This window comes from Ammospiza caudacuta, chromosome 5, assembly GCF_027887145.1.
Source record: "Ammospiza caudacuta isolate bAmmCau1 chromosome 5, bAmmCau1.pri, whole genome shotgun sequence".
In the NCBI taxonomy this organism is placed as follows: domain Eukaryota; kingdom Metazoa; phylum Chordata; class Aves; order Passeriformes; family Passerellidae; genus Ammospiza; species Ammospiza caudacuta.
Genome location: NC_080597.1, coordinates 27,843,198 through 27,869,243, shown reverse-complemented (window position 1 = coordinate 27,869,243; position 26,046 = coordinate 27,843,198). Strand labels below are relative to the sequence as shown.

The window sequence follows — 26,046 nt, the reverse complement described above, 5'->3', positions numbered from 1 at the left end:
GCCGTGGCGACCGCTGCCGCTTCCCCCGGCCCGCGCCCCCGGCCCGCCCGGTCGCCGCCGTCGCGATGGAGGCGGCGGGGATCCCGGGCCGCGGCGGGGTCTCGGCGGCGGGCAGGCCGGCCCGGTACAGCACAGGCACGCGGGAGTTAGTGAGAGGTAACGGCGGAGCGGGCCGGGGCCGGGCTCAGCTGCTCGGGACGCCGGGGTCCCGCGCACCGTGCCTCGCCCCGAGGCCGAGCGTCCCACCGCGGTCCCGCCCCGCCTGGAGTCTCCCAAACCCGCGTCTTCCCCTTCGGGCTGGGGTTGTGAGGGGAGGTGACCCTCGGGCGGGCTCCCCAGCCCGGCTCGGGTGCCTCTGCATCGGCACGTTGTGTTTTTCAGGGATGATGGAGGAGTTGCAGATGACGCATTCCCAGAAGCGATACCTGATGGCGTATGTGACACGTGAGTGAGGCCCCCTGGCTCTCCTGCCCGCTGCTGGGCTCTGGGGAGGAGCTTTAGCATCTCGGCATTCGCCCACCGCCTGCTCGGATGGGCGAGTGCTTTAAAGCAGCAGCACAGCAGCTGCTGACACATGGGGACAAACGGGGTGAGCTGTCCCCACGGGTCAGCCAGCAAACAAGGCGACACGGTGTGACTTGAACCGCAGTCTGCCGTGCCCAATGACCAGGGTGAGACATCTGGGGCACTGGGGTCTTCGTTTGTGATGCTGCTGTAGATGAACAGGTAGATCTGCTGGCAATGGCCCGGAGCCATCCATTCAGAGTCCCCGCTGCCTGATTTGCTGTTATTTTTGGTTCATCCCCCAGGCGGAGATGCCCTGCCCCTTCAGAGATTCCCCCCATCCAGCCAACAGCCAGTGCCCGTTCCCCACGCAGCAGCCTGTCAGCCGGGCAGGCTTCCAGCTAGACCGCTTCTCCGACCTGCCAAGGTCTGCCAGGCAGGAGATGCCTACAGCCGAGAGAAATTCAAGCCACAGCCCACAAGTGAGTCAGCAAACACTGCTAACAAATGCACGGTGATGCCTGGAACCTCTCTTCCCCTTCTGTCCCTCGCCTGCCTCAATCCCAGCAGTGGCAGTGTATCTGAATTGCTCCACGTCCTCATGCCCTCAGTCTGCAAAGATGCTTCAGAAATGGATCTTTGAGGGAACATCTGCTGCAAGTGCTGCTCGCTGACTGCTGCCTGCCAGCTGGGGGTGACAGGTTATGGGGACCTGCACAGTCCTTGAGTAAGAATGGAGCACTACATCATTTTCTAGCACATAAATGAGAACCACACCTCTGGTGTTGGTTTGGTGGGCTCTGTACACCTGTGTACAAGGTGCTTGCACACAGGCCAGGGACGGACTGACATTAATGAAACACTTCCTCTGGCACACTTAGCAGGGAAGCAGTGTGGTCAGGCTCCTCCATGAGGAGACATGCTGATAATAATGTTTTTTTCCTTTGGCATTCACAGGAGATTTGGAAAAGGAGAAGAGAAGACTTCAGAAGATCTTAGCATTAGGGAAGGATGAGGTGGAGGACAAGGTGGAGCAGGTGTTTGTTCAGAAAAAGGAAGAGGAGATAGCTGAGCCTGACCGGTTTGAGGAGTGTACGTCTGCACATCCCCAGCAGGGAGGCAGCCAGAAAGCCTGGGAAGCCAGCTCCCTCCTCGGGCTGGGGTGGCAGGCTGTGTTGCCAGTAACCTGAAGCCATGGCAGGAGGAGCCACAAAGGCCAGTTTCCAAGAGAAATTGTGACACTCTGATCCAGCCATCCTCACAGAGCTTATACTGCTCAGGTTTGCTGGCAGATGGCTCTCTGGGTTGCCCACACAAAGTGCACCCTGCTGGCAGGGGAATGGCCATGGGATGTGCAGGGATACCTGGGAAGCAGGCTCAGGTACTGTTGGTCCTTTTCCCAGCAAGCATGACTCAACACAGACCAGGTCACTTGTTAGCCTGACCACAGTTTGGGCTGTTCCACTCCAGGATCACAGCTGTTATACTAGCAAAACCTGAATATCGAGCAGAATTTGAAGCAATGAAAGACTTTGGCCTGCAGTGTATACTGGGATATCAAAACCCTGCCTAATACCTCTCTGTGCTTGAATCTTCAGTGTCTGTGTACAGCCCTGCCAGCCCTTTGCCAGCCAGGGCAGCACAAAGATGGGCATTGCTAGAATCATGTGTACGGAAGGGGTATGCCCTGCTGCAGGGAGCCAGGGCAGCTGAGTTTACACGTGCTTGGTAGCCTCCAACACTTGTCACAGGCTGAATGTTGTCCTTGACACATCTGTGACAGGAATTTGGATCAGCTGGCTGCAGGTTTGTGCTGCAAAGCAGCAGCTGATGATCCATGCCTGGTCTTAGATGGTTGCAGTCACTGGGTGATGCATATCAACTATGAACCTCACCAGCAGGTTCTGTCTCCATCCACAAACTGGTTAAATTGCCCACAAGCAAAAGAGAATTGTCTACATAAAGAAAACTACAGAACTAGTGTTCCTGGGAGTAAGGGAGTGGTAAGAAGTTGGGCAGAGGGAACATTTCCCAGTATGTAAGGGACTGCTGAGGTATTGTGATGACATGTTGTGCAAGGTGAGAGTTACAGCAGATATCACCCTGCCTTGATGGGACTGCTGTTCAAGCAGAACCAGGAAATGTGGGGGTTCAGATCTAGACAGAAACGTGGTTTCTTGTCTTTTGGCTGGATGCTGTGCCCACAGTTTTTTCTCTTATCCACCAGTGATGAATGAAATTCAAGAGAGGAGGGAATTCCTGGCAGAGATGGAAGCTCTAGGACAGGGCAAGAAGTATCAAGGGATCGTCCTCACTGAAATCTCACAGGTATGCAAGGGCCTTGGCTGAACAGTGCATGGAGGGAATCCTGTGTGTCAGGGATTATAAAGCAGAGTCTTTTCCAGTATCTGAGCAGGGAAGGGGGCAAAGAGCTGCTTCCCTTCATGGCACAGCTCAGGCATGAATTTGAGGAATGGTGGATAGCTGTTTTCCAGCTTTCTTTCCATTTCTGCATGTAACTTAATCGGGGAAGCAGAGTTTTTATTCTTGAGACTGGCAAGAGAAGAAAAAAAAAGCTGATGGCTTTCTCCCTGCTCAGCTCTCCCCCTTTCTACTTTGCAGAAATTGCATGAGATGGAGATCATTGACAAGAAAAGAAGTGAGGAAATGAGAAATATGACAAAAGCCTTCCCTGTTGGGAACAAATCCAATCTCCAAGACTAAGCCAAGGGCAAAACACAGGTGCAATTTGTTCTCACCTATTCTTCCCAGACTCTGAGCATCGGAGGCTGATCCCTGTCTGTTTCCAAAGAGGGGGCAGCACCATCTGTTGCCTGAAACTAGAAGGCAGGACCAATTTGTACATACACAGCGACAGAAGTTGTAAAATCCTTCCCACACACTGGATCCCTTCTTGCTCAATAATATTAAAGACATGAAAACACAGAGCAATGGCTCCCAAAACATGACAAAGCAGAGCCTTCCTTTTCCTCTGCAGTGCCTCAGAGTACAGCAATCCATCCATAGAAATGTCATTCCTACCCATCTACCCAGAGATGGAGGTTTCTCATGACAGCATGATGGCAACACACACTGCCAGCACACCTGTAACCTGCTGGCTCCTGGCCCTGTGACTCTGGGAATGCCTATGGAAGAAAAGCAGCTGCACAGCCTTGTGCAATCACAAGCCCTTGGCATTGCTGCACGTCACTGTTACTGTGACCTGCAGCATCAGCAAACCTCTGGTGGCAGCCCACTGCGCAGGGACTCATAACACAGCTGTTCCAAGCAGGGACAGGGCATTTCACCCCAGTGCCTGCTGCTCTTTGCTGTGATTTTTTTTGTTTGCTGAAAGCATGGTATGCAGAATAGCCACTCTATAACCACAGAGACTGGAAATGGCTGTTTGCTCACCTCATAAATACCCACACCTCTGTCCTCCAGCAGGCTGAAGCATGATGTCCAACTTTTCCTGTGGAAATCCCAGCATAACCTCCAGTTTCCAATTTCCTTAAGATCTCATCCTCTGCTTCTTAGCAATACTCAGTCACTTTCCAAAGCCAGGCAGCATGCCCTGGCCCTGGGACAGCACGAGTGCACAAAGGAATCACAAACCTAATCCACAATCATTTTTTTAATCCAATGTTTCTTTTATTTCTGTTCAGGTGAGTGGAAGTCATGGGGTTAGTACAGTATAATTTACAAATCAAACTTCTGACAGGGCACAGGGCCAAGGGGTGTCAGGCTGCAGTGATCCCAGTGGCCTTTGGCAACAGTGATGTGACAGCAGGCTCTAAAGCAGATTTGTTTCTCCTTGGAGAAGAGTTGTGCTTTGGGATCTCCCCTCCCCTACCACTGTTCCTCATCAGCCTGCTGGGTATGGCAAGGGTGAGATGGCATTGCCAGCACAGGGCTGAGCTGGCCAGCTCCCAGCCATGGGGGCATGCTGGGATTGAGGAGGGGCTCAGGTCCCTCTGGTTTTGGGAAATGAGGATCCCTCTCCAGAATGCTACACCAGCCACCTTGCAAGGCACTGCTCCAAGAGCATTTTGGCTAAAGCCTGTTGGGTTTTTAGAAGAGACTGCAGCAGATGGCTCAGGGCTGGTTATGTCTAATTTGCTAATGAGAAGGCATGATGAACAGCTGACCAACCAAACACCCATTAAACTCTCATTGAGACTGATCCAATAATTCAATAAATAACTTATCATCTTGGAAGTGAAGGCAGGAAACAAAAATGGAAGAAAGAAGGGATGGTTGGAAGAACACTGCCCCCCACATTCCCTCCTCTGATGTACACACACGCACACACATGACAAATAAAATAAGAGGTTTAAAGTTTTAGGATAGGTTTGAATTCATCTAGTAAAGGAGATGTAAAAAACAACCAGCCACATCTGCACACTTTTAAAGTATACACAGCTAAAGCTGGGTAAAGGTCAGTTGTGACCGTGCCTCTCTCCCCTGCCGCTCAAGGGTGGCACTGGTGAGCAGGGACACAAGCTTGGTGCCCCTCACTGGCACTCAGTCTGTCTTGAGCTTTTCTGCCCTTGCCTGGAAAAGGAACAGGTCCTCCCTCCCCAGGAAGGCAGCAGAGTCAGCAGTGTTTAGCAGCAGTGGGCTTCCTGAGTAGGGCATGTGAGCTACATCCTAGCAGCTGTACACCGTCCCCTTGGGACCTCTCAGTCTTGAGACAGAGCCACCCACTCTGGCACTCGAGGGAGGGGATGGCTCCCAATAAATAGGGCACCAGTTGTTTTTTTGGCTATGGCTCTAGAGCCTTGTGATGCAGGAGTATTTTCTTAACCTTTTAGTTTAGGCCAGTAAAACCCAAAGGATCCTGATTCTAATGTCAGTTTTCTCCTGAAGTTAAAAATGGAACAGAAAAGGGACAAGAATGGTGAGGCAGGGAGGGACAGGGAGGCCCAGTCCCCTCCTGGCAGAAGTCAGAGGCACGTAGAACTGTCACAGTTAGAGCGGGAGAAGGGACGGGGTGCAGTTAGTGCAAGATTTCCCTCAAATATGAAACTCCTCTGCTTGATCTCAGTTATTGACAGGAGTTACAATTGGGTAACGTATCTGAAAAGCAAATCCATCTTCTCCCCACTTTGTTAACAAGGCTTCACAGAGGGTATGGCCATGCTCCCCTACAGCCTGGGAAGGGGAGGGCTTTGGTCATTCTCATCCGCTCTGGGCTGAGGGCTGGCATCTCCCTGGGGTAGCAGCTCGGGTGCCTGGGGAGGGAGCAGGGGGAGAGGCGAGCCAAGGTCAGGGAGAGGCAAGTCGGGGTTCCCTCCCAACTGCTGATGTTCCCTGCTCTAGCTTTTCTCCTTGGATGACTTGCTCTTGGAGTCGTGCTTGTTGCCCAGCAGCTTAAGCACCTTCATGGGCTTGAATTTGCCTTTCTTCTTGCTCTCTGTCTCCGTCTCCTTGTGAAATTCTGGGGTTGCAAAGGGAGGTTGTTACTGTGGGATGTCAATAGTTGTACAGACACACTCATGACAATAAGCAAGGGTGACAGCCATGAATCAAAGCCCTCCACTGCATGCACATTTTCTCTGATAACAGAGGTGTGCAGCACAACTGAGCCTCTAACTTTACTGGCCCTACAGGAAAGTCTCCCCAGTTTACACAGAATAGATTCAATCTCTCCTGCACACAATATCACAAATGGCTCGTGCTGCCCCTTACTGGGGTCAGCAGTGAAAACATCACTCCAAAAAGCTTCCCATTTGTTTCTTACCTTTCCTTTTAATCATGGCTTCCAACATTTTATCCTCCTCCTCTTCTCTGAAATAAAGAATGGGAAAGAGGTCAGAAATTCAGCCCTGAAAACAGCTGCTGTATTGTTTAAGGCTAGAGAGCCTCCTACTTAGAAGCGATAGAGGGGCAGATCCATCAATGTCTTGTGAGCATTTGCAACCAGCAGGATAAATCCCACAGGCTGCACGTGCTGTCCTGTCTTTCCCACACAAAGCATTCAAAGAGACAAGGACTGGGAAGCCTGGGAAGGACATCAGCAGCATGGACATCTTGAGACACCCCCACAAGGCACTCATGTGGCACTGAATCAGACAGGCTGTGCTTCTCCCCTCTCCCCCAGCTCACCCCATTCCTCACTCACCTCTGCCGGTCCTCATCCAAGCAGTTCACAATGGCATTCCTCTGCTCAATGATGGTCACCAGCTCCTGCATCAGCACCTTCTCCCTCCCTCGGTCCTCATCAGTCCAGTCCTTCTCTACCCAGCCAAACCCCAGGGAAGGACAGGCAGTTACATGGCTGAAGGAGCACTGAAATTCAGGGCTTTGGGGCACAGATATCCAGCACAATCCCCTCTACCCTGCCGTGTTACAGGGGCCAGTTGGGCTAGCAGTGCTATGGGGACAGAGCATGTGGCATTCCCTGGGGACAACAAGAGCACATCCCTGCACAAGACTGGGACATATATTGAGATGGGACAGGGCCTCTAGAGACAGCTGATTGCACTGGCATCCCTACAGATCTGCCTCTCTTCACCTGAAATCCACCTAGAGAGAGGAAAGATGATGCCCAGGGGGAAAATGATCCTTATGGGTCCCTTCCAACTCAATATAGTCTATGACTCTATGAAAAAGGGGCAAGCACACCCAGAGTGGTGCTTTACCTGGCTTGTTGAGGAGGCACCGCAGCTCATACTCCACGTCTGACTGCCGCTGCTCCAGGTTCTGCTGCTTGAAGCTGCAAAGGAAAGGGGAAACGTTGGGAAGCACTGCAAGGCTCCAGAGAGGTGGAACATCATCCCAACGTACAGGGTGAGCTTGGAAAGAACCATCAAGATGCTGATCTTGTTCTGTATAGCCAGGGAACCAAGGACCAGTAAGGACCAGCCCTGACTGCTCAAGGCCTTCCAGGGGTAGCTGCTGCAGAGGCTCTGGTGACACACTGTGGGTAAGGTCTCAGCACATCTGGACAGATTTGCTTGCCCCTACTCCCTCCCTTTTTAGGCAAGACCAGGTCAGGATCTCCCCTGGAAGCACCATTTCAGGAGGGCTGAGAAAGGGCTCCCCAAGGGAGTGTCAGTGCCTCTCCACATGCCTGCACACACTTACATGTAGATGAGCTCCGACTCGTGGCGCACCAGCATGTGCTTCTCATGGATGAGTTTGAACCAGTCCACAAGCAGGTTGTCCTCAGGGTTTTCTGCCAAGCAAAAGGGCAGTTCAGAGCCATTCCCAGCCCTGGTGGATCCCATCACCCTGCAACAGGCTGGGCTCTGCCTAGCCAGGGAAGAGGCACTGGGCTGGAGCCAACCTAACCTCAGCATATTTCTGAGGCCCAGAGAGACCCTATCTCTTCTCCCACCTGTTTCCATTCTAGGGACATCTCCATGTTCAGGGTAAGGTTGTGACCAATCCTGGAGGCCAGCACAGCCTCTTGTGATCTTCCAACCCCAGCATCAGCAGGGAAGAAGTCACTGTTGCTATTTCCTCGACTGGAGAGAGGGCAGCCCTAGGATCTGTCCTGTCCCACACCCACAGACAGCCCAACCCACATACCATTCTCAGCACTGCGCAGTTTTTCCTCCAAGGCCACCCCACGGTGCTCCAGCTCATCCAGCTGATGCTCAATGGCATCCATCTCTCCATAGATGTCTTCCTCAGGGATGTACTGATCTGTCTGCACCTGCCAAACCATAAATTAGACACTTTCATTACCACCAGACTCCAGTTTCCAGGGGTAATCCAGAGGTTGATCAACACTAGCAAGGGCAGAGGGACAACAGAATATTCCATCCAAGTGTGGATCTGAAATCCCCACCCCACTCTGGAGCAAAGGAAGATGCTTTCATGGAAGGTGCTTTCATGAACAAGGTGTACCCTCCTCCCCAGCCCCAGCCACCTACTGTAATCCCTGCCCACACATGCCTCAGCAGGGTGCCTGCAGACTGCTGCAGCCCTGGGGGATAGCACAGAGCCAGCTTTTCCCTCCTTGCTCCCCAGGGCCCTTTTACCTTGCGTTTGATCAGTGGGAAGCCGTGGCCTGGCGCAGGAGGACGCACAGGCTTGGAGCCCTTGGAAGGTTTCTTTGCTGAGGGGGAGGCAGCAGGCGATGGCTTCCGATTGAAGGGGTTCTCTTTGCAGGAAGACTGGAGAGGGCAGACAAAAGCAGATATATGAGCATCCAGGGAAGGGAAGGGATCCCAAGAGGTGGGAATGAGCAGACAGGGCAGTGCTAGCATTTGTCCTGCCCCACAGCCTCCTAAAGGAGGAACACAGCACTCATCTCCACAAGCACCTACTCAAAAAAATAGCTGTGCTCCTGTTTGACATCAGTTTCCCAGCTTCTCTCTCACAAGCATGCTGAAATATTTTCCTTCCTATTTGCTCAGACTACATGACATTTTGCCTCCTCTCTAACACATGGGATAGGCAGAGTACAAGCAGAGCCACCATTTAACACAGATTTGAAGCTTGCTTTCAGGGAGTGACACATCAAGCAAAGGGGCAAGCCCGGCCCCACAGATCCCCTGTGACCGAGTGATGGATGGAGAAGAAAAGCCTTGTGATCTGGATGGGGAGAAGGTCATCATCTCACCTTCAGCTGTGGTTTGGGTGAGGAAGATGTCTTGGGGCTCCCAGCACCCCCATCTGAAGCCAAGAGGATGGGTGTAGGGCAAGCCCCAGCTGGAGGCTTGGGGGGCAGCCGGCTGGGGCTGGTCTTTAGGCTGCCAGTGGAGATGCTCCTGCTGCTGTGCAGGGTGCTGGGCTGCATCTCCCCACTGAGGCTGGCCAGCTCGCTGGAGGAGGAGAAGGGGGAGTTGGTGGAGAGGCTGGCTGGGACAGCAGGGCTTTCCCCAGAGGAGACGCTGGCCAGCGGTGCCTCAGTGCTGGAACTCTTGGCAGCTGCTGGCAAGTGCACAGTGGGCTCGGAGGAGCTTTTGGGCACTGAGGCCTCTTCGGTGTCTCCCAGCACCTTGGCTGAACTCTCAGAGTCGATGCTCTCGAGGCTGAGGGCTGGAGAGGGGGTGGAGGATGATGGCTCAGAGTGTGACAGCCTGGAGATGGGGTGGTGGGCTGCAAAGCAAAGGGAGAGCTCAGGGAGGAATGAAGGGACAGCCAGGACACAAGGGGAGGGTGGCATACACTGGACACAAGGGTCAGCGTAAAATATTGCCTGCAGATGCTGTGCTCCACTGGGTAGAGAGGACATGGCTAATGCAAACTAATGCAACCATCACTGCATAAAGGCCTGGCCTGCCAGGGTGATGCAGAGGCACCTGGGAAGGGGGAACCTCCAAGGGGAGGCACAGGGGATGCAGAGGAGGGATAAGGGAGCGGGAGGAAGCTCACCTAGCGGGGAAGCATTGGGGGCTCGTGGAGCTGGCCGCTTCTTTGCCTTTGGACTGCTGGTAGGAGTGATGCCATACCAGGGGTGGAGAGGTTTGGCAGCTGTCTCGCTCTGCTCCTGCTCAGGTGTGCTCTTTTTGGTGTCAGCACTTTCCACTTCCTCCTCATCCTCTTCCTCAAAGGGGTTGTAGGGTTTGGGCTCTGTGGTATCAGACCTGCTCTCCTCACTCCTGGCTTTCCCCACCTCCTCCCCATCCTCCTCCTCTGAAGTCCTACTTGGAGTGTCATGGCTGTTGCCTGGGGGAGGAGGGGGAGCTGGCTTCTTCTTGGGCTCTGCTTGCACTAAGGCCATCCACGGCGGGTCCTTGGCTCTTGCAGTAGCTCCACCACTGGTAGAAGAGAAAGAGAAATCTAGATGGCAGAGACAAGGTGGGGTGGCAAGGCACTGGAGAGAGACTTTGTCCTTGGGGGAAAGGAAAAATGGAGCAGGATGTCTCCCATGCAGAAGCAGTTTTCTCACCCAAGGACGTCCCTAGGCTTCCCCAGACACAGTGTCTCACTCTCTGTGGGCAAACCCACAGGCCTTAGGGAAACACAGCCTGCCCGACTTGCCTGCTGGGCCCAGTGTTTTGGTTTCTGAATATTACAGCCTCCATCTGCTAAGCAGTGGTAAAGGCTGAGCTTTATGAGCATAGCTGGTCTTCCCACCTTTCCCAGGTCAAACCCTCCACAAAGCAGAAAATGTCCCCTTCTCAGCACCCACAAGCAGGGTTGTTTCAGAAGGCATTTGGCAATCTGCCTGTGCCACAGAAACACCTTTCTAAGCTCTCAAACTCTTTACAATAAGAGAAGAATGCCTGGGAGGTAAGGATGAACACTGTTGGCCTGGCCATGCTGGGCTAGCTCCTATTGGAAAAGGAACCTGGTCAAAGCCTACATGCTCCTAAGAGCAGGAGCTGATGGAGGTGAGAGAGAAGAGCACAGCTGTGCTGTCCCCACAGCCCCACCTTGCTATGGAGCTCTCAGGTGACCTGCAAGCAGAGGGACTTACCGATCAGAGGAGCAGGGTCTCCCTCGAGGTTTTGGGACAGGGGGGCTGGTTTCAGGTACCCGACCTAGAAAGACATAGAGTCAGACTGTCACAACAACAAAAGGACATGAAGACAGAGGTTAAACCAACAGGATGCACCTTAGATACCTTCCCACAGGACGGTGGCTATTCCCAGAAGACCCCATGGCATTTCTCCCACAGTTGATGTAGCCAGCTAACCCCAAACATCCCCTTTCCCTTTTTCTCCCCACTTCTCCCTGGGAGCTGTACCTGGAGACATGCCCCTCTGTTCCCACACCTGCAAACTCCTCTAGCTCTACCAACTTCCCTCCACTCTGGCTTGCTGCCTTTGGACAACTCTGGAGAAGTACAAGGAAAATCAGTTCTGCTCTCCTTGCTATGGGGATGGCTGGCAATTGTTGACAATCAAAGACCTGGTGTCTGAGCCCAAGATTTACTGGGAGGCAGAAGAGTGTCAGGCTGCAGAGAAGGAAGGGAACTCAGCCAACCTGCAGTCAAGCACCTCAGCCACTGAGATGTGGAGGGTAACCCCTGGCACCACCCTGCCCTCTTACCGTTCACCATGCCAGGCCCACACTCGCTGCCCTCGCCCTGCAGAGTGGACCTGGGCCGGGGGACAGGGTGGGAGGCTGGAGGGGACAGGGCAGACGCATCGGTGGCCTTCCTTGGGGCTGGGGTGGGACGTGAGTCTCTGAGCCGTCCGTCCAGCGAGCTGGCTTTGTCCTGGGTGAGCCCTGCAGGCTTGCTGGGGATTGGAGGCCTGGGGGGAGTTTGGGAGACAGGTGCCCCACTGCCAGCATGAGCAGGGGCTGTCAGTGTCTCTGCTTTACTGGCTGTGCTGTCCTTCTCTGCTGGGCCAGCAAGGCACTCTGCAGGCATAGAGGTCTCTGCCACACTCTCCTGGGAGTCAGCATCATCCTTCCCCACCTCTGCTCCTGCCTGGAGGGCACTCTCTGCCATGCTGTCAGCCCCAGTCTCAGTTCTTAGCTCTGGTGACTGTCGGTCCAGGCTGGGTCTCCTCTCTGCCTTCCCACTCACGGCCAATTTACCACGATGCTGCGTGCAGACAAAAGTCCCTGCCTCCGACCCAGGCTTGTATGACCCTGGGAGCAGTGTGCTGGAGCATTCCTTACACCTACCAAGGAGAAGAGAGAGCACCATGAGATGGGGGATGCCATCCTGCCCTTCACAGAAGGAAACACACCTTGAAGACCCTTGTAGGGACACAGAGTTAGTTCTTACCCTGCTATTAAATCCTAGAGTGCCCTTGGGGAAGTAATTCGGAAAATAAGTAGAGAAATGTAACCAGGCCACTGTAGGAACCCATGGCAAGTTCACAACTCAAATACTGCACACATTTGGGCTCTTCCTTCATCTCAGAAAGGATTAACAGATGTGGAAGGGTGACAGTTGGTATTGGGATATGGTGTGGTTTCCACACTTGGAACGGGGAGAGGGATCAACCATTCACAGACATGAAACAGTGAATATCAACTGGAATTAGGGAGCAACTGGTTCAGAACTGGCACAGGGAGGCTACGGGCTGCCTTGCAGGGTAGCCTGGCACATTAAAGAGCCATCAGCCACATTTGTTTGTAAAACAACTGCTCCTCAATGCTGATTATTAAATAAAATTACATCAATTTCTACTTGGGAAATTCCTGCATTGGAGGCTTCCAGAGTATTCAGGAGAAGGAACACACAAGCCTGGCCTGGTCTCATGCTCAGCCTCAGTAATGCTGACCATGGCATCCAGCTGGGCCACAGCATTTGCCTGGAAGGACAAGAGCCTTAGGCAGCAGGGCCATTCTTACACTCTGCCTTGCCTGTTGAAATTGGGCTGATAGCTTCCCTGTCCTTTGCTGTCTGCCACATCTCCCTGGATCATCCACTCTTCCCCTACTGAGCCTCTGAATGCTTCCTAATGAATCCCTCCAGGCACAAGCGTGATACAAAGCACTGGCAACCAAGTGAGTCCTTCTCCACCTGGGAAGGGAGGTGGAGAGCATACATGAAAGACAGCCAAAGGCAAGGGGCTGATCAAGCACTCCCATGAAAACCAAGCTTGTTCCTTCTTGTCTGAATGCCTGGTGCTTGCAGCAGCTGGCTGCCCTACGCTGCCAGCAGATAATTTTGGCATGGAATTCTGCTCTGGGCATCCAGTTGACAGGGATTTCCTTTAAAATGGAGAGCAGAAGTGTGAGGACATAGGGACTCTAGAGAGAACGGGTAGGATGAAATGAGGAGGTGGAAAGCTCAGACAAGGGGAGAAAGTGGGTTTGCTTTGGGTTTATCTCCATCAGCCCACAGGAACCACTGCCACAGGACATTTCTGACCAAATACTGTCCATGAATCAGCACAGGAAGAAAAAAAAACAAAACAAAACAAAACAGAAAATAGACAAGAAAACAATCAGGAGGCAAAATATTTGGGATTAAATTACAGGGATCTCCCTGCTCAGTCTGAAGGGCTATGAGCTGTGCCATGGCAGACATGGCACCTCTCCTCTTCCTGGCCCATAAGGACAGTGCAGGTTGCACCTGCACCCCAAGACTCCTGCTTTTGTCCCAGCTGCAGATGGGAAGCCTGATTGATCTCAGCTCAGCTGCCCTCCTGTGACACTGTTTCTACAGCACATTGCCAACTGGCTTAGGCAGGTGAATGAGGCCTCCCACATCTACCCAGTGGCTCCATGTTTCTGATCAGATGCCAACCCTTGTCCTGTGGCCCATGGGAGAGATCTCATTTCTTCATCACCACAGCAGGGAAAGCAAAGTGAAATTATTTCACAGGTGCTGCAGGTAAGAACCTGTACTCAGGGAGTAACCAGAGAGCTGCTCACTGCTCAGTTTGTTAAGAGTCTGCAGCTCTCCACATGCTCCCTGGGAGCTTAGCACCACCCAGGCAGCATGGAAGCCTGTATATCCAGTTGAGGATGTGGAGTGTAGGTGGAAGGAGGTCTGTAGGATGATGTCATGGCTCAGACCTCAATTGAAGGGGATGGGGGGTGGTCCTGAGTAGGCAGGTGGCAAAGAGGTAGAGCATCCTTTTTTATGGAGGTGGGAGAAGCTCAAGAGGCTGGGATTCCAAGTAAATGAAGTGGGAGAGCACAAGTCAGCAAGGGAGGCAGGGAGCAGGATAGGAATGGAGCACAGGGACACAAGGAGCCAGTCAGAGCATTGAGACATGGGGCTGGCAGGCAAATGGAACATCTTCACTCTCATTTCAAGCACTGTTGTTCGTGTTCCATGCTGCCCAGGGATGCAGACACTCGAAGATGGGGTGCAGCAGGCCCCGTGTGCCGAGGCGAGGCTGCCCCGGCAGGCCTGGCCACGACCTACCTGAAGCACTGGCGGTGGTAGAGCTTGCCCTCGGCCAGGTAGCGCTGCACCAGGTGGACGTGCTGCTGGCAGGCTGCGCAGGTGCTGCTGGGCGCGCTGCGCTGGGGCCGCTGCTCCGAGGGGCCTTCCTCCTGGGACACAGCACAGGGGCTCAGCGCGGGGCCACGGCCTGCTCCCCACAGCAGCTGCTCTCTGGGCACGGCCCGTGCCTCAGGGGCTGACCTCAGGGGCTGACAATGCACACAACAGCTGCCCTCAAGCTGCCTCTTCCCAAATTAGAAGGGGCCACTTCCAAAGGTGCCTTAGCCCTATCTACAGCTGAAGGGCTGTGGAAGGGACTAATCTACACCCCATGCAACAGGGTCCTGCGAAACAATGAAAAAGGTCCCATCCCAGACAACTGCTAAAAACTGAAAAAAAAGGCATCTTTTCTGCCCTTCTAGTCCCACATTCCTGCTCTTTCCTCATCTACAGGGTTATCCCCACATAGGAAGGACACCCAGCACCAATCTGCCCAACCTCTTGCCTGCTATGGACAAACTAGTGTCCACAGACTCTGAGAAAAATCAGTCAGAGTCGGATCCCACAAGGAAACAAAATCCCAAACACTCCTCCCAAAATACACAGGCGGGCCCCTACATGGCTCTGTGACAGGCTTTTCCCCATCTCCTCACCCACAGCACAGGGGGTACCAGTGCCTCAGGCTGTGTTGGAAACTTTACCAAGAAATCAGGTACCTGTGGTGCTGAAGGACTCTCAGCTGCAGCCACAGGGGTCTTGTGGGACAGCAGAGGAGGAGAGGAGGCAGCAGTTGGTCGCTTCATAGGCGGAGGGACGCTGGCTGCAGGCAAGAGGGAAGGAGGATCAGGCGTGGAGAGCAGTGGTGACTCACACCACCCATGTGCGGGAAGGGGAGGGGAAAAAAAATAAAATCATCCAGCCTTGTGACATAGGATGAGACCTGCCTCTCCCAAAACTTCAGTGCTTATTTTAGGTGGAAGAGACACACACAGTCTAATAATGGGTCAGCTGTGAGGCTGCCAGAGATCCTGGCCTGCTGTGGATCCCCTTCTGTGGCCCAGGGATGCCAGCCTCTCACTGTGATTTTATTTACTCATCACGTGCTACTTGGCTTCCTTGTAATTGACTCCCTAAGCAACGCTCAAAGCCCAGAGCAGCTGGGGCAGCTGCTGATGTATTGTGGTGACCCACTGGGCCCCAGGGCTTCCAGGCTGTCAGCAGGTCTGTGAAGCATCTCTTGCTGTCGGGGCTGGAGCTCACACACCAGCCCCCAGCAGGATTCCTTGTCTGGGAGACCAGCATCCCTGGAGAAGCATATACAAGTGGAAGAGATTTACCTGATGTTGTGGCTACAGACTGAAACAGGGGAGACCTGGAGCTGGGATGCCTGGGAAGAGCTGTCTCAAAGCACTCAGCTCAGGGTGCAGTTGTAGGGACAGATGAGCTGATTTGAAACATTCCAGCCTGGCTCCACTCCCTCTGTCCTCCAGTCACTTTACATGTACCCATGTCATAAAGATTAGCTGTGGGAGATGGGCTCCTACTTAGCTTTCTCCTATTTTAGTAGGTTAGAGCAGATCACAAAGTTTTGATGAGCACCAGGGGTGGTGGCCCAACCCAAGTTGGCAGGAATGCAGTGCAGAGGGAGGAGAAAGGCGTTGCTTTTTCCACAGCCTGAGCTATTACATCACCCCACACCTCCTGTGAAACCTCACCCCAGTGCACTCTCTCTTCCAAGCCCTCCTCAGGGGCACCAGCAAGATGCAGGAGAGACAGGTACTACCTGCTCCTCTCCCCTTCCCCACAAACACAGCTCCCTGTTGCCACAGGAAGGAGAAGCACAGGGCTGTGCTGGGTTTCCTGTACTCAAACAGGGGCAAACTGGAAGCCTGAGGGGTGGGAGGACACTCACCTTGGCTGGGGGTGTTGAAATGGTTGTAGTACTGAGACACATAAGTCATGACGCTGAGGCAGTCAGGGACCTTCATGGAGACCATGTCATTGGGATCCAGCAGGGCTGGGATGCCCAGCTCCCGCTCTGCCAGCTCAAAGGCCTGCAGGAACAACAGAGGCACTAAGGGAAGAAAACTGATGCTTCATGAAAAGTAAGAGAAATATCAAATTGGAAGGGCCCCAGGGAAGGTTAAATACTGAACCTATGGCATCCCTTATGGACAGAGGCTTCCAGATGTGCTACTTGACTAAAAAAAGAAGCAACAGAAGCAAGGTTCCCTTCAAGTTTTCACTGAAAAAAACCCAGTGTTTTTTCAGCTCAACCAGCAGTGCCCTCATGCAAGAACCTGGCAGAGTCTTGGCTGGCACCACAAAGGGCCAAGGGCTGGCAGGTACTTGCAGTGACACAGCTCTACTGAGCAGTGTCCCCAGCCACCCCAAATGCTCACCCCACAGAAACACTGACTGCCCATCCTTTCATGCTCTGGGGTGCCCCACCTTCCCCTCCCACGATCAGCAGAGTCATCCCAGCTCAACATCCAGTACCCTGCCGTGCACAAGCCAGTACTTCCAGTACTTTGTCTGAGCAAGCAGAAACAAGGACACTGTGATAAGAAGCACCCATCTCCTCCAACTGCACACACTGCTACAAAAGGAAGGAATGGAAGAGAAAAAAAGCTGTTGGAGAGTTTCCCACTTGTCAGTGTGTGTGGATTACTGTCTCTACACTGGCCATCCCTCTGCTGAGCCAAGGGCAGCGTACCCACAGTGATCTCCTAGGGACTGGGGTGCAAGACTATGGCAGGGACTGAAGAAAAATAAGTCAGGAAGAGATGAGAGTGGTTTGGGCACTGAATGGTGAGGTACCAGGTGCACAGGTAAAGGTACTGGGTGTAGGTAAAGACTGAAGGTGCCTAGTCTCTGGGGCATGAGGTGCTGTGCAGGGTGTGAGTTATAAAGAAAAGTAATGGAGAAACAAAAGAAAATAGATATTTGCAGTAACTAGGGGCATAAAAGTGCCCCTAGGACATCCTGCTTTGCTCAGCCTGGTTTTAAGTCAGTTGTCCAGACTGAGTCTTACTGCACACAAGGCTGCAAGGAGCAAGGAGAGAAGAGAGACCCCACCTGAGAGGTCTCTAATAGGACAAGATACTCATTGTATGGGTCTTGAATGGAAAAAGCTGCTAATGACTGAAAGGGGCCAACTGGTGTTGGAAAGGACGTGCCAGGACACAGATGGACAGCCCTAATCCTGTAAATCCCAAATCACAGAATTACAGAATGGCCGGGGTTGAAAGAGACCTCAGACATCATCCAGTCCAAACCCCTGCTAAAGAAGGTGACACAACATCACATCCAGCTGGGGTTTAAAGATCCCCAGAGCAAGAGACTCCACTTCCTCTCTGGACAGCCTAGTCCAGTGCTCTGTCACCCTCACAGTAAAAAATGTTTTTCCTCAAATTCAGCTGAGAAATTCCCGTAATTCAGTTTGTACCCATTACCCCTTCTGCTGTTGCTGGGCACCACTGAAGAGTCTGGCCTCATCCTCGACATCCACCCTTGAGATATTTGTATGTAGCATAACTCATCTTGGGCAGGTGATGGGCCATGCCTTTCCACAGACTATCAGATGGAGCAACTAGGTCTTTCTGTCATTTAAAAAAGGCAGGGCTATTGCTGCTCTGTCCTACCACTAGCCTCTGGGGCTGGGCACCTCCCCATTCCACAGTGCCTGCTCCTGCTATGGGCTCCAGCTGTCCCAAGCAGGAAGGGAACATTGCAGACCAGGGTCCAGCATGACCTTTCTCTCTGCTGATGCCTGAAGTAAAACTAGCTTCCTGCTTCCACTGCCTGCAAATCTGGAACAACTGAACTCAAGATGTTGCACCATTTAAATCTTCACCTGAGATGTTGTCTTGGCAACCATTAGGATAAACAGGCTGGAAGCTGATGTTTCAGATTCCCTTGTTTCCAGAGAAGCTCCTGCCTATTACTTACAAACACAGATTTTTCTTATACCCTCAGCACTGTCACAAATTCCTCCCACACTACATGACCTCCATCAAGTCATTCTCACATAATTTCTTCCTTCTGTGTACTGCAGAACAGGAACTTACCAAGCGATTATTCTCATAGACGTCATCCTTGGAGAGAGAATCAAAGTCTCTGAAATGAGAAAGCACAAAATAGCCACATGAAGTGCAGAGGAAAAGTGGACCTATGCCATCACACATAGATTCCAAGGACAGTCAACCTTACAACAACTCAACACCTAAGATCCTAGATAAACAAAACCTTGGCAAAGCAGATTTCAGGTTGTAACGGGACAAGGAAACCAAAGGGAAATTGCAATTAAAAAAAGAAAGTGAGTCCCAAATGGGTGGTGACCAGGAAACTAAAATGTCATTCTTGTCTCTCGTTACCCACTTCTGCCCTTGAGATTAAAGGCTGAAGAAACACCAGGGCCATGTCTCAATTAGCACCACACACTGCTGCACCAAACACTGCATGACATGACCCCAAACTTGCTTTTCCAAGGCCACTGACACAACAGCGGTGGATGGGGACACAGATCACCCACCTCAAGAGAAAGAAAGGACAGATACAGGTGGCTCTATGAGGATCCTTACAAAAACCTCCCTGCACCACCTTAAGGAATCTGGGGTGACACAGAAGATCTTCAACTGCACTTCTGTCGTTTCTTTTCCCCAAACATTCACAGTGCACAACAAACAGTCCTCAGCTGCAGCCCTTGGAGCTGAATGCAAGGTGTTCAGGGCACACAGAGGAATCCCAGAAGTCTCCAGCCCAGGGGATCCATTTGTTCAAACCCATTTCACTTGTTCCCCTGGAGCCCTTTGGGGGTTCAGCATGGCCACAGGGACTGATTAGCTGCCTTCACCAGGGAGGCAGAGGGACAGAAAGTTAAAGCAGTCTGCAGGCTTTCAAAAGAGGGGGAGAAATGCAGGAAGGAGTTAGTTATGCCTTTTGCATGTGCGTGTGGGTACAATGTGTGAAAACAGCAACACGCTGCACTGCTTACAGCTCCTGCCTGCCAAGGACCTCAGCTTTGTTACAAAAAACTCCTCATGCAGCAGCCTGGTGTGCCTGCTAGCTGGATTCACAGGAGGATGCACTCCAGAGAGGTCTAGGGTCAAGCAAAGCCACCCCAATGGACCACAGAGACCAAAGCTTGGGAGACCGACACAGAAGGACAATTCAGACTAGAGGAGGGAATGCATTCCCCCTCCTGAAGGTGCTGTCCAGGATCCAGGTGAGGTGGCACCACACACCTGCAGAGAGGGGCTGCATGAACCTCCTTTCTCCATCCCCCTCTGGATTTTACTGCCTTTTCCTGGAACACAACCTGTCCTGGTGCCCCACAGCAGGGCAGCCAGCCCCTTCTCAAAGCCCCTCAGGCAGCTTTCCCAAAGCTGCAGAGGAAGTCTGTGATGAGCTCAGGAAGGTTTTCCCGGCTGCCTACACCACCAGAAAATTACACTTCCTCCCTTCAAAAGCAAGAGGCTGCTGGTGCCGTTTCCTCACAGACAAACGAAGCTGCAGCCACTCACTGCTGCAGGAGCAAATGCAGCAGAGACACAGAAAGGTGGGATGGATGTCCAGCTCTGGTACCTTCCTGAAAGCTCATGCAAATACATGTACACAGCTCTGGCTGCTCAAAATACAACTTTTTCTTCTCTATATGCTGATCAGCAAAAGTTTCAGCTGCAGCCTATGCTTTAATGTCAAAACCACTGCCATTTTTGTAATTATAACTAGTCTCCACTGGGAGATGTTTTTTCCCTAAGTTTTTGTTTTGTTTTTGCCAAGAGAAGTCCTTTAACCTTGCAGTATTTTTTTTTCCTTTTAAAGAAAATGCCAACTTGGAACAGAGGAGAAGCAATGACAACAAAGTTATATATCAACTGCCCTCTAAACGTTCATGACCTCCATTTTGAACGCCTTCACTTTCAGGATATGGGAGTGGTGTAGCTGGAAGCTCGAAGACTCCTTGGTGGGCTGGGAGAATATTTTCTGACAGACAAAACATCGTGTCCATTCCACTCTGCCCCAGCAAACCAAAGCTGTTTTAGTTTTAGTATACCAAGGCAACTCCATTAGGAAAAGCAGATGCCAGCAGAGAGGATGTGAAGCTCAAGAGGTATCAAGGGGTTACCAAGCAGCAAGGGAATAGAAGATTCTTTTCCATTACTGTAGGATTGCAGACTCAACTTTATCTGAGACATTGAAGTCCATCAGTACATGGCCTCAGGGATCAGTTTATTCCGTTCCTCTCCACTGCATTTTCCAGCTCCCTCTCTGAGAAGCCAAGCAGGACCACACTGCCCTGTGTTGCTCCTGACATGAGCACTCCCATATGCCATTTGGTCATGTGGCATCCCTGGGGCTCCAGGCAAGCTCCCAGCACCAATGTGCAAGGAGCACGGCCTCTCAGGAATGGGGAAAAGTCACTCCAGACACACCCCTTTCCCCTCTATAAACTGACTCCTATGCAGAGAGCCCAGAACTTGCCATCTTGCAGCTCTGTGACATGTGGCTGCATGTCACATTATTTCCTTGCCCTGATCTCAGCACTCTTTCATCCAGCTCTGCTCAGGCTCCTCTCCTGCCAACATACCCATCCAGGGGACTGGATGTAGGAACAGGCAAGACTCTGGCTATCCCAGCTGAACAACTGCCTTGACACAGCAAATCCCAGTGTTGTACCATATCCTGGAGTAATATTTCTATGCAAATAACATCCCAAGCACTTACCTAATTAGATACATGCAGAGCCACTAAGCACTCCAGGGTTTAGGGCAGCTGCCAGGGAGAACAGCGGATCCAGGGAAGGGGGGAGGGTGTGCTGTACAGCTAAAACCAGAGCAAATTCCTGGATTCCTCAAATATAAATCATGAGCACTTTAAGGCTGTGCCACATAATAAGCCATTCAGCTTTCCAGGTCTTGTCAGGGAAATGCAGGCAGTACATGGGAAGGAACAAACAAGATTTGTGATCCTGCCTGTAACCAAAGCCACGGCTCTAGGGACACAAAACAGCGTTTCTAAAACAACTCTCATCTCCTGTTATCCTCAAGCCTCCATCTCTCCCAACACTCCAAAGGCATGTGCCATACTCCTTTATTCTTCTAACCCCTGAATGCCAAGATCCTTCCCTGCATGGCAGGGAGGCTGTACAGCTTGAGATGCTGAAAGATGCTCTTTGCTTCATTAATCTGTAGCAAATGCCTTGTAAGCACTAATTTCATGCTTCAGATTTCTAGAGCACTGAGCAAACAAACTCATTAAACCTCACAGTCCACCGTCAAGTTGGTCTGGCTGTTGACAACTTAACTGAAAAGGGAAGAGAAGAGATTAAATGTCTCATCTCTAGATCACACAGCCAGCAGCACAGTCAGAGGCTAAATCCAAGTTTCCCATTTTCCTGACTGAGACAGCGAGGTAACAAAGCCAAGTGAAGTGCCTACAACAATGGAGTCAGGGATTTTATCTGCATGGTTCAACACACAGGTCCTGGAGGTGTGCACCTTGTTCTTGGTGGTCACTTCAAGACACCTTTATTCAGTAGACACTGAGGAATTCCAGTCTACTTCTTTCAAAAAGCCCATATCTATAGTGTTTTCAAGAGCTCTGCAGGAGCTGCTCCAAAGCTCTCCAGGGCAGCACCAATTTGCCTTATTCCACAATAATTGTGTTCAAACCAGGAGTCATGCAGAAAACTGTCCTCAGTCTCACTTACCCATGGGGTCCTTCATGGCAGCCCCTTCCTCATGTGCTCCCTCCCAGCACAGCAGCACAACAAGGGTGCACCCAGGCAAGGTCAGAAAAGTGGGATAGGCGGACAGCCACCACAGCAGCATTGCCCAAGGGATCAGGGTGGCAGAGAAGTGGTGTCACACAGGTGGAGAAGAGCTTCAGCTCAGCTCTCTGATGGATGTGCCCATTGCTCCTCTCAGCAATCCCAGGGGAAGGCAGCAGGAAGCAGGGAAGCAGAGGAACTGGCAGTTCTGTGGAGCTCAGAGGAACCCCAGCCTTGGGGAGCAGCACAGCTGTCTGTGTGGGCCAGGAGAGCCCCGCACAAAGAAACACCACACAGGTCAGAAAGGCACTGCAGATCCCTGCCAAGTCCCATTACTGCACTGACTGAAAGCACTTTAGAAGAAAAGAAGGGCAACCACTTTTCCTCTGCCGTCAGGAGATTTACTGCCTCTGATCCAATCTTCCCACTTCCAAATTGGGACAGGCTGAAGAAGCTGGAATCAGATGAAATGATGCTGCTCTCCTGACGGTCTGAAAATCTTTCTACAACATGCCATGTCCTTGTAAGGCCCTGGGCCTTGTCTCTACACTGCAGCTTGTGCAGAGGACCTGTGAAGCATGTAGTTAGGACATCTTCCAGGAGCAGATTTAAGCCCACTGACAACTTAAGAGCACCAGCCTCTGCCTTAATAGGATGGCAAATATGGTTAATGGGAAACCATCAGGTGGTTTTAGTGGTGCTTATCATAAGCTTTTACTGAACCTCTGCTTTTCAGTTCCCAGCTGCTGTGCCATTTACAAAAAAATATATTAATTGCACATGTTCTTGTCCTTAATACGCCTCTTCCTACCCAACAGCCTTGTCACTGGGACTATTCTCAGAGGCTCCATTGTAGCTAGTCAGAGTGAGCCATACCATCCAAGAACTGCAGGACACAAGACCACACAGCTCCTTCAAGACCCAGAGACTGATGCAAAGACACCGTTATGTCTTGGCTCTCAGTCATTCCAGAACACCATGCTGAGGGTTTTGGGGCAACCACCTGAAACACAGCAGGCAGCAGTTCAGTTTCCAGCCTACCTGCTCAGCCTTAGCTCGTAAGGACACCAGCCTGTTCAACTCTCTCATGGACACCACAGCTCCACAGTGGAGTCACAGCCAACCCTCTGCCTGACAGAGGTTGCTGTCATGGCAAAAGGCCTTCCTGAGGCCAGCTGAGGAAAGAGAACTTGGCCAGTATGGGCAGCCTCAGAGGAAGAACCACCAACCCCAGAGCAGAACGTGACGGGACACACCACCCCAGCCGGCTTTAGGGCAGGCCAAGGAGCACGTGCACGCCGCAGGCACAGCGAGCTGGGGCGATGCCTACCTGCCCTGCAAGGGCTCCAGGGATCAGAGCAGATGGGCGCTGCATTCCCAGCACCGCCGGGGCACAGGGTTACAGCGCAGGTCGGGGCAGATTCCTGCCAGCAGCCCAGCCAGTTTCTCCAGCCTGACGCCGCACCCCCAAGCAATCCCAAACTCACTGTCTGCCTCCTGAAAATCACATTCCACCCCAGAGATACCCAAGCTGCGGGAGGCTAGAGAGGCTCAACACCCCTGCTGGCTTTTGCTGCCTCCTGCTTTCACTGTGGCATCCAGAGAAAACAAGCTAGAAGCAAATGCAAGCAGCAACCTGGTCCAGGCCTCTACAGATTTAAGAGTGGCTGCCTGTGGGAATGTCCCTGTGCAGGACAGGCCTCTGGCCCTCCTGACGTGTGAAAGCTCACCTCTTGCTGAGGCAAAACACCCCCACACCCAGATACCAACACCACATCTCTTCTCCAGTAGGCACCGCTCCCATTAGGGCACATGGACCTAGTCCACCTCCGTGCTCTCACCACCCTTATATTGCACGACTTCTGCTAACCCTGACCTTGACAGGTCTGCAGGACCAGGTCAGAAGGTCATTTGCTGAAACCCAGAGTGATAGAATAGTTTGGCTTGCAAGGGACCTGAATGATCATCTGATTCCAACCCTGCTGCCATGGGAAGGGAAACCTTCCTCTGGACCAAGATGCTCAGAGCTCCATACAATCTGGCTTTGAGCACTGCCTGGGAATATGGAATTCTTCATTCCCAGTACCCAACTATTTCTCGACAGCATCTTCTTCAGCGCATCCCCTACCAGCACATCAGCGCAACAGAGACACATCCGCTCTCTGAGCCCCTCACGTCCCCGCTCAGGGAGCTTCCCTGCCAGCCAGCCTGGAGCCGCTTCCCACGGCTCCTCCATCCCCCCAAACCCCTGTGAGTCCCCCGTGATCGCTGCTGAGCACAGGCGGCCCAACCTCTCCAGAAAGGGGGGTCCCGGGGGTCCCGCGCCCCAAACCTCCGCGCCCCCCGCTCCTCCTGCCAGCAGCGCCCGCGGGCGGCAGCCGTGGCCCCGCGGCGCCCCGTCCGAGCGGCGGCGAGGCGCGGCCTGCACTCACAGGAGGTCGGGCCGGTGGCGGTGCAGGATGGCGCAGAAGGCCAGTCCATCGCGGAACGAGGTGCTGAGGTCGCGGATCTCCACGCCGCGGTAGCCCTCGCACTGCCGGCGGCACCAGGCTTGCAGGGCGCCCCGCGGACCCGACATCGGGGCGGCCGCTCCCAGCGCCGCCGCCGCCGCCAGCCCGGGTCGGGCGGGGCCTCCCGGGGCGGGGCTCGGGGGCGGGGCCCGGGCACGCCGCGGAAGCTCCCGCGGCCCCGGGCCCGGCGCTTCCCGGGGAGCAGGGCGGCCTGCGGGGGAAAGCTCCCTCTGCCACCTCGGGGAAAGAGCTGGGCCTGAACACAAATTCAACTAGATTAAAAACCCCTCGGCAGCCTGATTTCTGAAACCCTCTCAGGCTTAGACAGAGGCTGCTCCAGGCAGAAGCAGCTCTCAGCAGTCCTAGGGGCACAAGCAGTGGAGTACATCTGAGACGTAGGTGACTCCCAGGGTAGGCTCAGGGCCAAGGAGAGCTTTGAAGATCAAGACACTTGGAGTCACAGGCAGCGCTTCACAGGAAGCCCAGGAAGACGTGGAGGAAGAGTGCGATACAATCTCAGGAACAACATCGAGGCGATGGATTGTCACGAGAGCTGGTGTGCACGCTCGGGGCGATGGCTTGGCAAGGGGGGGAAGCACACTATTAAAGGCTACTTTATTGGGCTTAGCCTTCTTTTCACCTCCAACAGCTACCTCTGTGGAAGACCAAACCATCACACTGATGTTGAGCTCATTGCTGCCAGTTCCAAATCTTTAAGAGTCCAATCTCTGCAATTATTTTGTATGGGCTCTACACTCCTTCCTTCACTCAGATTTCATCAGTAGTACCGACCCTCTTTCTTCTACTCCACTGTTCATTCTATCATTCTATGGTCCCAGAACTGTAACAAGTGAAAAATAAATTCTCTGACTGGTTTGTACAATATCCCCACATCCCAAGATAAGCTGTGGCATAGATCACAAGAAAAACTACTCTGTAAGGAAAAAAGGAAATGAAACATTGTGTCAGTCTTGTAATTACTGGGCTGGCTATTCAGCATCCCCCAAGCCGCCTGACAGCATCTTCCTGATGTATCCTAAGGGACAGCAGGATGAGGTAGATTTTCTTGAATTTTCCAGGTTCTATAATTACACTCACCCCTTCACAACTGTAGGTCAGAGACACAGAGCACATGCCCCTGTACTGTGGTTCCCTCTGACAAAACCATTTTGTCCAGAACCACTTCCACTCACCAAACGCTGCTGCAGCAGGCGAGGCTGGAGCTCTAGCCACCCCCACCTCCCTTTGGAATGCCTTCCCAGCACCAGTGCAGCTGTGTTGATGCTGCTGAACACCCTGCATTCCTCCAGCCTCCAGCAGTGCCAGGCACCGCAGCTCACTGAGCCCATCTTTCCACCCAGCGAGAGCTGCAAGCTCCTCCTGGCTTCGTTCCACCAAGTGCCAGTCCTGCTCGGTTAACCTTCAGCAGTCCCGCAGAGGAGGCGAGCCAGGGACATCAGTGCATGGGCTCTGTGCACCCTCTGGAAACTGCTCTG

The 26,046-nt window shown here is 52.7% G+C and overlaps 2 protein-coding genes across 2 annotated transcripts; one reads left to right on the top strand and one right to left on the bottom strand.

Annotated features, from left to right (window-relative positions):
- The first annotated feature begins 8 nt into the window (after positions 1–8).
- Positions 9–3,431, top strand: C5H22orf23 (chromosome 5 C22orf23 homolog). The gene is made up of 6 exons (XM_058805850.1): positions 9–156; positions 382–444; positions 810–986; positions 1,462–1,596; positions 2,732–2,832; positions 3,127–3,431. Exons 1-6 carry the CDS (start codon positions 66–68, stop codon positions 3,226–3,228), a joined length of 669 nt encoding a protein of 222 aa, XP_058661833.1. The 5' UTR covers positions 9–65; the 3' UTR covers positions 3,229–3,431.
- A 738-nt stretch (positions 3,432–4,169) lies between these two features.
- MICALL1 (MICAL like 1) lies at positions 4,170–24,652 on the bottom strand. Its single transcript, XM_058805266.1, has 16 exons — positions 24,473–24,652; positions 18,337–18,385; positions 16,179–16,320; positions 14,983–15,086; positions 14,246–14,376; positions 11,458–12,038; positions 10,883–10,946; positions 9,835–10,220; positions 9,080–9,558; positions 8,496–8,630; positions 8,041–8,167; positions 7,594–7,684; positions 7,149–7,222; positions 6,629–6,743; positions 6,248–6,294; positions 4,170–5,944 (listed from the first exon to the last, which is right to left on the bottom strand). The coding sequence occupies exons 1-16, from the start codon at positions 24,616–24,618 to the stop codon at positions 5,823–5,825; spliced, it is 2,793 nt and encodes a 930-aa protein (XP_058661249.1). The 5' UTR covers positions 24,619–24,652; the 3' UTR covers positions 4,170–5,822.
- Positions 24,653–26,046: the final 1,394 nt, after the last annotated feature.

What these genes read in the sequence shown, in the direction of transcription:
- C5H22orf23 (XM_058805850.1), top strand. Translation starts at nt 66, where the DNA reads ATGGAGGCGGCGGGGATCCCGGGCCGCGGCGGGGTCTCGGCGGCGGGC. An exon ending in CACGCGGGAGTTAGTGAGAG is followed by an intron (nt 157 to 381) that starts GTAACGGCGGAG and finishes TGTGTTTTTCAG; the next exon opens with GGATGATGGAGGAGTTGCAG. An exon ending in CCTGATGGCGTATGTGACAC is followed by an intron (nt 445 to 809) that starts GTGAGTGAGGCC and finishes TTCATCCCCCAG; the next exon opens with GCGGAGATGCCCTGCCCCTT.
- MICALL1 (XM_058805266.1), bottom strand. Translation starts at nt 24,618, where the DNA reads ATGTCGGGTCCGCGGGGCGCCCTGCAAGCCTGGTGCCGCCGGCAGTGC. An exon ending in AGAGTCCTTCAGCACCACAG is followed by an intron (nt 14,377 to 14,982) that starts GTACCTGATTTC and finishes GCTGTGTCCCAG; the next exon opens with GAGGAAGGCCCCTCGGAGCA. An exon ending in AGCCATGATTAAAAGGAAAG is followed by an intron (nt 5,945 to 6,247) that starts GTAAGAAACAAA and finishes TTGCAACCCCAG; the next exon opens with AATTTCACAAGGAGACGGAG.